The sequence below is a fragment of the Cryptotermes secundus genome, unplaced genomic scaffold (assembly GCF_002891405.2).
Source record: "Cryptotermes secundus unplaced genomic scaffold, Csec_1.0 scaffold428, whole genome shotgun sequence".
NCBI lineage: Eukaryota > Metazoa > Arthropoda > Insecta > Blattodea > Kalotermitidae > Cryptotermes > Cryptotermes secundus.
Genome location: NW_019720711.1, coordinates 1,504,304 through 1,514,222, shown reverse-complemented (window position 1 = coordinate 1,514,222; position 9,919 = coordinate 1,504,304). Strand labels below are relative to the sequence as shown.

The 9,919-nt window shown below is 44.2% G+C and overlaps 1 protein-coding gene across 4 annotated transcripts in view; it reads right to left on the bottom strand.

The window, feature by feature from the left end:
• LOC111871774 (fibronectin type-III domain-containing protein 3a) overlaps window positions 1-9,919 on the bottom strand; it is a 227,393-nt gene that overhangs the window by 84,569 nt on the left and 132,905 nt on the right. Inside the window, exon 2 of one of the 4 annotated variants that reach the window (XM_023865122.2) lies at window positions 6,991-7,747. The exons of the other annotated variants lie outside the window; for them this stretch is intronic. Within the exon in view, the coding sequence (XP_023720890.1) occupies window positions 6,991-7,138 (148 nt within the window). The 5' untranslated portion in view covers window positions 7,139-7,747. The remainder of the gene's footprint in view (window positions 1-6,990; window positions 7,748-9,919) is intronic. 4 annotated transcript variants of the gene reach the window in all.

Sequence of the window (9,919 nt, the reverse complement as noted above, 5' to 3'; positions counted from 1 at the left end):
GAGACGTATGTGCTGTATCTTTGTTGAATGTATGTCCGTTTTTCTAAACACTGCCGCCGGGCATAAGCCCAATTGCAGTAAGTAAATAAATAAATAAATAAATATATATATATATATACTCTTACTACCTATTTATAAATTATGAAGAAGTATAAAGGATACACCTACGAATATTGTGGAATTTTAAAATTTGCTACAACATATATTTCAAGCTAATTCATGTCGCGATAGCACGGTCGGTAATGCAACTGGCTACGGTGTGGACGGCCGAGGGGTCGGCCTTCCGAGTTCCGGTAGGGGCATGATTTTTCTCCTCTCCATATCGTCCAGACCGCCTCTGGGACTCACCCAGCCTCCTATTCAATGGGTACCGTGGGTAAAGCGGCAGGGGTGTAAAGCTGACTACTCACCTTCAACTAGTTTCGAGGTCAAGAATATGTGGATTTATACATCCACTCGCCATACGTCTTCATGGTGTAGTGCATAATCAATCAAACACAGGGACAACTTTAAATTTACATTAACAAAAAACAGAAATTGAAGCAGCAGCTCAGATCCTTTATAAATACAGTTCAACATACGGCATGACTATTTCCGTTGCAAAGAAAATGCATGGCAATGAACGACAGTGGAATATTAAGTTCAAAATTTGCATCAGCAGTTATATAATGCAAAGAACTGAATTATTAGAACAAATTTTGGGAAAACATGTCCAAAAAATTCAGATGGTGGATTTGTCCCGGCGGTGATACTGAAAAATGCGGTCTTCTGGCTTGTGTAACGCCGTTAAGTTTGGACAGAAAGAGGGCTGTCTCCGAAATATACTGCGCTACAACCGGAAAGACCGTACTCTTAGAGAAATGTACTGTTAAACATACAAAACCAAACCAAATATTGATGGTTAGATCCTAAGTCTGGCCACTAAGAAAGGACAATGAAAGATGAGCTCAACAAAATAAATTCTTCTTTCAGCTCTACAGGGCGCTCGATCAGTATAGTTCGCTTGCGGACTAAAACCACGGAGTTTCTTTTAATCAGCTCTACAGGGAGGATTCTGCTACGTGGAGTTAACAGGCTTTTACAACGCTCTCAGAAAAATCTGGATAAATCGTAACTGGGCCGTCGGTTTTTGATAAAAACGTAATATGTGAAACGGGCATTATATTGGAGGCTGGATGGGCCCCAAAGCCCACGAGGTGGCGACGAGTCCAACTCCTGCTGAATATCGGAACCCCGGTCGTTCAGTCATCTTGCATTGCCATTGTCCTTCCAAACCATTCAACGTTAAGAGATGACGACACAAGCAGGCAGGTGTGATCGTTTTGAAGCAACTGTACTTTGCCCCCGTACCAACAAGTATGCCGCCACAAGTAGGTGTGTACCTTAACGGATAGGCTAGAGCCCGAGGACAAGTGAATCACTTGCTGTGCCCACTGAACCACCATGCGCCCAACCGACATTCCATTCTCCCTAGCAGCCTTCTTTTGCTGACGTCACGCAAGGAAACGCACTCCCTCCACCCTTCCGCCTTATTGAATGATAATGTTGTGACGCCAATTGATTTCACATTCTCAGAATGATCGTTTGCATGAACGTCAGACATCTATTTTGTGTTTGTTCTCTACGAAATCAAACGGTCAACCAAAATCTTCGCCATCCTCTTAGAGCAGGCATGTCCAACTTCAAACAGGTTGTGATCGACTTTTTAGTGTCAAAACTGCCAGTGATCTACCGCCACCCCTCCTATCGTCGTACCTCGCTTTAAGCAAAAATATTGGTAAAAATAACACGACACATGATGTCTGTTGTAAAAGCAACATACACTGAAAGTACAGACTTACCTTGTTCGTTAAGTACAGAAAAATAGGAATGACTAATACGTATTATCCCTTCAAAATCTGAATATAATCATATTACAAGTGAATTTACATGCTTTTCACGCATAATTTCCTTATAGGCCTATGAGATCGACCAAAAATCGTCCCGCAATCGACGCGCTGGACATGCCTGACTTAGAGTAATCTATAGGGAAGTTGGAAAAAATAAGTTCAGTGTATGACGATTTTTCTGGGAAAAGATAACATGAGTCTAGGTTACTTAACGCAGATCTATCAACTACTGCGGTTACAGATACATTACAACGGTTATTAAGAACCGAATGGTGACTATGGCCGCGTTCGGTTAATTAAAAAAACTGGGAACTAAGTGGTCTTACTTTCATCCCTCTTCTTAGGGGAAGGCGGATAAATTATTTAACAACGATCTATAGATTGCAGCGGTGACTTAAAGAGTCTAATGACACGGAACTACGATCGAGTTTGATAATGTGAAGAAAAAAAATGAGCGCTGTAATGGTTTATCTCTGAAGCGACTGCCTCTGGGAGGCGCTAGTGTCAGATGCCTGGTACCGCCGTGGAAATAAATTACTCGTAACAGAAAAAAGTAAACGGGCTGATTTTTAAAACGAAAATAAAGTATGGTTGCGACTTAATCAAGTCATGCAAGTGGGTTGCAAAAAAATACAAGGATTTCTGACAGCTCATTTATTAATCCCCACCCCACCATGCGTAGAACACACTGACTATCTTAAGTCAGGGGCCGCGCCATAACTCAAGCGGTTAGTCGCTGGTTTTCCACCGCGGCGGCCCGGGTTCGATCCCGGGTCTGGTCAAGTGGGATTTGTGGTAGACAAAGTGGCGCTGGGGCAGGTTTTCTACTAGTACTTCCGTTTCCCCTGCCAATATTCCTTCCACCAATTGCTCCACAATCACCCTCACCTATCATCTGGGGCTGGTACAATAGGCCAGAAGTGGCCTCAGTAAAAGGGACTTAGTCCCACCCCACTACCAATAAAAAAATCTTAAGTCAATGTAATTGTAGAAACCGAAATACGATGAATCAGTTTCTGTATTTATAATAACTTTCTCACTCCAAAATCTGTTTTCAACACGTCCACTTTCCAAAAATACTGAACATCAAGATATAAACGATATTTTTACCACCTGCTTGATCTAGGTTTGAAATGTGGATTGCTGCTTTGAGGGTCTTTCACACCACAGTCCGAACAGAAGTATTTAAAAAAAAAGAAGGGAAATATTTCTGTTCAGGAGGGATGAAAATGGAGAGCAATTTGGGATACTGTAAGATTTGGGGGTTTCACGGCGGTGACTATGAAGAATGCCGTCTTCTGGGATGTGGCGCCATGTAGATATTGTGTGAACCGACGTTTCGGAGGAACGCATCACCTTCATCTTCGGGGTAGAAAAATTCGTGAGCGAGAAACCAGCGAGAGCACGTGGCTGCAGACTGAGTCACCGGTCTAAAAACGCCCAGCTCGCAGATTTTTCTACCCTACAGATTGAGGCGATATGTTCCTCCGAAACGTTAGTAACACAAGATCTACATGGCGCCACATCCCAGAAGACGGTATTCTTCAATTTAGGATATTTTATGACAAAATCACTGTTTTAAGCCCATTATCCAGTGTTGTTCGGTTACTGAACTCTATAATGTTATGATGGGTCAAATAAGTAGCTCGAACGAGGCTGTAAACGCATGCATAATTCTGGGGGGGNGGGGGGGAGAGGCTTGCAAAGCGATCACTTACAACAATGGTCCCCAAACCTTTTTCTGGCGCCACCACTGAAATGCATATATGTATTACACGCACACTATATGCAGTTTTACCGTAATCATGATTCCCTCCCAAGAAAGTCATGCTATCTTCGCCTATGCTAACCACAGAAACAAGGAGTGTAAAGATCCGCTGGGAAGCATGGACCTGCATGTTTGAAATTAACTGACCCATCCTCAGCTGACTCGTCGATAGGCAACTCGCTAGTCACTTTCAGACTGAAGGGGATACGATATTTCGAATCAACTTCTGCCATTGTTGGAGATGTTTCCTCACACAGACGTGTCATTGCAAATCTCGGTGGCTAGTTGTGAGACTTTCAAGTGATCTCTTTTCATATAAATCCAGAATTCAGTGAGATACAATGCAACAAACTTCATTTTGAAAGATTTTGCAGGAAGGTTCCATAAGATATTTCTTGGATCACAGAAAGGTGAGTTATTTTTTTCACCGACTGTGACTGGAAATCTATTTCACATCCATTCATATTGCTGAAGAGATCGTTCTGGAACATGACCTTAAATTTCGTGTGAGGATTACTGACAGGCGTCGAAACTTAATGCTTAATTTCCTCAAATATGTAATCTCGTTCTTCTACGAGTCCCTCATTCGTATTCTTATTGAGAGGGGGTGAGTTTCCCCATGCACTTTTACTGGTCCATTGTGCGTCCCCCTTTAATTTCTACTGTCGCCATACCCTACCGGTAACGGTGCGTGCCATCAGCCCCCGTGGAGCCAACGAGGTCGGCCCCGGTACCTTGATGCTTCCCCCATCCACCAGAGGCATTGGAAACTACTTGGGCAGGAAACTTTTTGCCTAATTTTGCTCAGAGGTCTCCTAGAGACCTGAGGTTCTTTTACGTGCCGCAAATCTACGACACGAGACACACGGCTTAAAGTCCCTCCCGGAGGACTTGTTCCCTGAATTTTTCCGCCCTTAAAAATTCCACGAGTTCCCTCATGCTCACCACCATATTAGGGTGTCATCTTTCACAAAACTCTTCCATAGTGTAGTTTCTTTCATTACGGCCGAAAACATTCGAAAGAAATCGGAAAAACAGATGTATTTGGTTCTTGCAGAGAGAAATTTAGTCAAATACACATATCTACAGATATGATAGAAGAGCAAGCCACTTCTTACCTAAGAAGTGTTGATATCGTGGAGATCTAGTATCCCGTAAAAATCTGCGTACTACCTTAGTCCAAGGATAGCGGCTCCGTAGTCTAGGGGTAACGTTCCCACCTCATGACTCAAGATACACGGGTCGTGGAATTTTTAAGGGCGGAAAAAATTCAGCGGTGGGTCCCTGTCGTAGATTTACGGCACGTAAAAGATCCTCATGTCTCTAGGAAACCTCTGAGCAAAATTAGGCAAAAAGTTTCCCGCCCAAGTAGTTTCCAATGCCTCTGGTAGATGGGGGAAGTATCGGGTACCGACGGCCGACCTCGTTGGCTGAACGGGGCTGATAGCACGCACCAGTACCGGTAGAGTATGGCGACTGGTAGAATATCAAAGGAGGTTCAATGGGCGAGCTTTTAAAATGTCCATAACTTCCATCGTAGCTTGCAGCACAGTTTTGGTTCCACGTAACGCGATGCTGAAGTCTCTCCATGAGTGATACACTGTACAAAGTTCACGTGAGGATCAACTGCTGTGCCGGTTCAGCTTGAGAGCCCTTTCTGTAGCCCACACGATCCGCTGCTCCATCAGTACACAGGGCGACGCGGTGTCCCGATGAAGTATCTTCCGCTGTGAATTTGCTGAAAGCGGTAGGCAGAACATGAACTCTTCATCGAAAACAGCATCCGACGATTCGTCGATCTGAGGAGCAAGTTCTGGACTGCGTTTAACCCTGGCTTAATGTCTCCCGACACTGAGTCAGTGGGTTTCATTATTCTGTTATTCTCGAGAGGAATTGCCTTCAGAGCTTCGTCACATTTTTCACCATGAATAACTTCTCACATTTTCGTGGCTGCTGGACGCAATACTGTCTCCGTTGATATGAGGTTTCTTGCTTTTGGCTATGAACTATAAGACATCAAAAGAGGCTATAAGTGATTTTTTTCTAGGTAGAGGCTCAAGTTCTCATAAAGTTTGAATGTTTACGCATTTCTAGTAGCTTTATTTAAAAAATCTGTGAACGTTTATTCGCAAGAGATTGATATTTTGTTGTTGGGTGCAAATTTCCTGCACTGAAACTACACTGTGGACGGTAGAACCAAATGCCATTAGTCCGTCTCATGTTTTCTCACTTTCCTCCCTTCCCCTCCCCGCCATTTTGCTTGAGAGCCGACTACTGTAGAACTAGTTGCGCCCGATACATATCGAAATTATGTGAACGCTTTTGGATTGCTTTCCAAGACACGAATCAATGTTTGCACGACTGCACAATGCGTGTCTTACTATGTCAGGCTTCACTAAGGAACTGAAACCACACTAGTTTGGAATAACCACTGTTTCAACACATCGGCTTTGCATATCTTTGTCACCGTATAATTTAAGCCGTGCGACAGAGTCAGTTTCACACACACACACACACACACACAAACCATGTGCAACAATTAAATTCTAAGACTACCTTGAGAAAGTTAGACTACATTAAGTACTGCCAACTCAGCTGATTTTCACGGTTATTGCAAGTAAATTTATACAGAATTTCACCAGATGGTCATTCAGTTTTGGGGCCTTCCCAGTTTTTTTTTCTTGTGTACCATTTCGGTGCGCGCCACCTAGTTGGGGAATCACTGAAAGATGGACAGTAAGTACAATAAAGGTATGGATCTTAGGGGAAAAGGTTGTCTGAGTACATATTTCATCCAAAGTAGCGGTATTACTCGGTTTTTGGACTTCGTCCATCGTCCAGTAGTATAAATAACACTAAAAAATACGACGTTTCGGAAACTGGATGTTTCCTTCCTCAGGTGACGGCTTCACCTACTTGGGTGGGCCCGTTAGAAAGTGCTATCCCCAACCACTATTCTTTACAACACCGGATGATGGACAAAGTAAAAAAAAAAACAGTAATCCAGAGTGCTATACACCATCAACAGAACCCTTTAGAATCCATCCATCCAAACAAGTTCATCAGAAACATCCCCAAAAATTATACATAAGCGATGTAGAACTTTGAGGTTCTACAACAAAATCTAGATGAGAGAAGTGGTTGGGGATGGCTCAGGATTGTAGCCAAGGGCAGATGGTGGGACATGAACAGACCTGGGTGAGGATTATGTTCCAAGTAGCTGTATGGAATCTTCTAGTTCTACAACGAAAGAGTCAGGCTCTGCAGAAGTACCAGGTGCAAGGTGCTAGGGAGTGAGAAATGGAGTTGCAACAACATGTGAACATTTCTTACCGTACTCTCCATGGACGGTGCAGAGTTGCGTATGTGCGGGGCAGAGCTCCGGTTGCTGAGGGTAATATTCGTGGTAGTAGTCATATTGAGAGCAATACATGTCATTATGAGTTTCCACTGCCTGTCCTGCGACCATAGCCTTCAACATGGGACAATAACCAGCAGGAGGGTAGAACGCCTCCACAGCAAAGGTGTCAGCAAATAAGAGGCACAAAGATGACTAATAACGAAACTGGAAGTACAGAAGACGGAGTAGCCCGCATCGACGACAATTACGTAACACCGTGCTGTCCAATCACAGTCACTTAGCTTTAGGAGGGAGTAATATCACATACACGTTTAGATCATAAAGTCACTTATTTCAGAGCACCTAACGAAGCACTGATTTTATTATATTTTATAAAATGCTTTGTTATCGCTACCTGATACATAAATTACACTGTGGTGTAATGAATATTATTAAATAGAAAATAATAAAAAAAATTTTGCATAAATCTAACAACAATCCACCAAAACACTAATTAAAACTAGTTATATCACAGATGATTCCTGCTTTACTTATTTTAGTATTCGGCGATAATACACGTATAAATATTTCAGATTTATAGAAATTATAATGAAATTTAATGGCGTCACTTCACCCTGCTGAACGATCTGATACACTGAACACACACGCGGACAGGTTTCTTATCCAGAAGATATAAACTCGTCTGCTTGCTCGCTGTTGACGTTTCTTGATGCTCTGCTGTTTTCAGTTCTATACCAAAAAAGAACAAAAACGAACTAGTAAAACAATTGTAAAACCAAAACATAAGGAAATTATGAACACTGTTTAATACCGATTACAAATGTTGCTGCCAACCTTCACATCGGAAAAAATTAACTAGTTAACTTGTCCTTGTGCTAAATTAAGCATACGCTATGAAGACTTACATGAGTGAAGCTCCATGCATTCCCCACGCCAGCACTAACTGAAGATGGGTGGCCAACTTCAACGCCAGGGAAATTTAGAAAGAGGAAAGAGATTACGGTAACCACTAACAGGGGGGCTGGGTGGGCTACAGAGCCGACCTGGACACACTGGTCAAGGGGGAAAAAAATCCCTGCAGGAAAACGAATCATGACTGTCTAGCCAACAGCTCAGTAGTCACTATAATGTGTTCCGATCAACGGTATCTTAGATTTCGCAGTTTCAGTAGTAGTTAGTTAGTTAGTTAGTAATTGGAGAAGGTGGGTTTCCCCATGCACTTAGACCAGTATTGGTCCAGTGTGCTTCCCTCTATGATATTCTACCAGTATCTATACCCTACCGATACTGGTGCTTACCATCAGTCCCGACCAAGCCAGCGAGTTCGGCCTCTACTGGCTTAGCGGTATCTATAATGCTTCACCCATCTATCAGAGGCGTTAGAGACTACTGTTGGGCGGGAAATGTCCTTGAATTTGGCTCAGTGACCTCCTTAGGAGATATGAGGTTCTTTTACGTGCCGTAAAGTTACAACACGGGACCCACGGCTTAAAGTCCCTCCCGGAGGACTTGTTCCCTGAATTTTTCCGCCCTTAAGTCTCTATGTGAACCATGCAGCAATTCGCCTCATAAAACTGTGTGGCGTACGCGCACACGGGGGGGGGGAATTGTGCTACAAGCCAGGACGTCGCGGGGTCGATCCCCGATGAGGTCATTGGATTTTTCAATTGACCTAATCTTTCCAGCCGCACTATGACCCTGGGGTCGACTCAGCCTCCAACACAAATGAGCACCAGGTATCTTCCTCGGGGTAAAGGGAGGCTGGCGCCATCTGTGAGCCGACTGTCTAGAGAAAATGTGGGAGCCTGGACGTCTCACAACCCTATGGGCCTCCACAGCCTGTTACAGGGACAGCTTTACCTTTTTTATAGACACACATGGATATGCATTGGATCCTTCAGCTATACTGAATCTGACTAAAGAAATCAGTGACTGGCAAAGCATCTTATTTTGTTTCGTTGAGTGCAATGAGTCACACAAACGGTAGATCTACGTATTCTTGTTCGGGTGCCGCAAAATGTTAAAATCCCATTATAAGACTAGCAAGACGTCGAATTCCTTCCTTCAACAGCTATTTCCAACTTCGTTATCTGCGTCTTCTACTTAGAAAGCTGCGCAACTTTCTTCGTTCCAGATGGTTACGTACGTACTTGGTATACAACTTTTCTCCCGGTGTAACTTCTGTAATTGCAGTTTTTAAGCCATGTTCCTACGGGGGGGGGGCAGGAGGAGAGCACCAAATCCGTCTCTGTAGCAGTCGGCGAAAGAGCTCGAGATCCTGAACACGACTTATAGGCTGCCTGCATTCGTAGTCTATAAGTCACAACCTCAGGCCGCGCCACAGCTCAAGCGGTTAGTCGCTGGTTTCCCACCGCGGCGGCCCAGGTTCGATCCCGGGTCTGGTCAAGCGGGATTTGTGGTGGACAAAGTGGCGCTGGGGCAGGTTTTCTCCGAGTACTTCGGTTTCCCCTCCAATCTTCATTCCACCAACTGCTCCATAATCACCCTCACCATCTGGGGCTGGTACAATAGGCCAGAAGTGGCCGCAGTACACGGACTCAGTCCACCCCACTAGCAGATCCAGATGTCCCGGGTTCGATTTCCGGCGCTACCAGACTTTCTGAAAAATAGTGGGTCTGGAACGGGGTCCACTCAGCCTCGTGAGCATAAACGAGGAGATATTTCAAGGAAATAGCGGCTCCGGTCTAGAAAACCGAAATTAACGGCCGTGGGAATCCGTTGCGCTGACCACGCGACATCCTTTATCGGCTAAAGTTAGCACTAACTTCGCCGGCAAGCGCCCTCCGTAGTCTAGAGGTAACGTTCCCACCTCATGACTCGTGGTACGCGGGTTCAAATACCCGGCGGAGGTCGTCGAATTTTTAAGGGCGGAAAAATTCA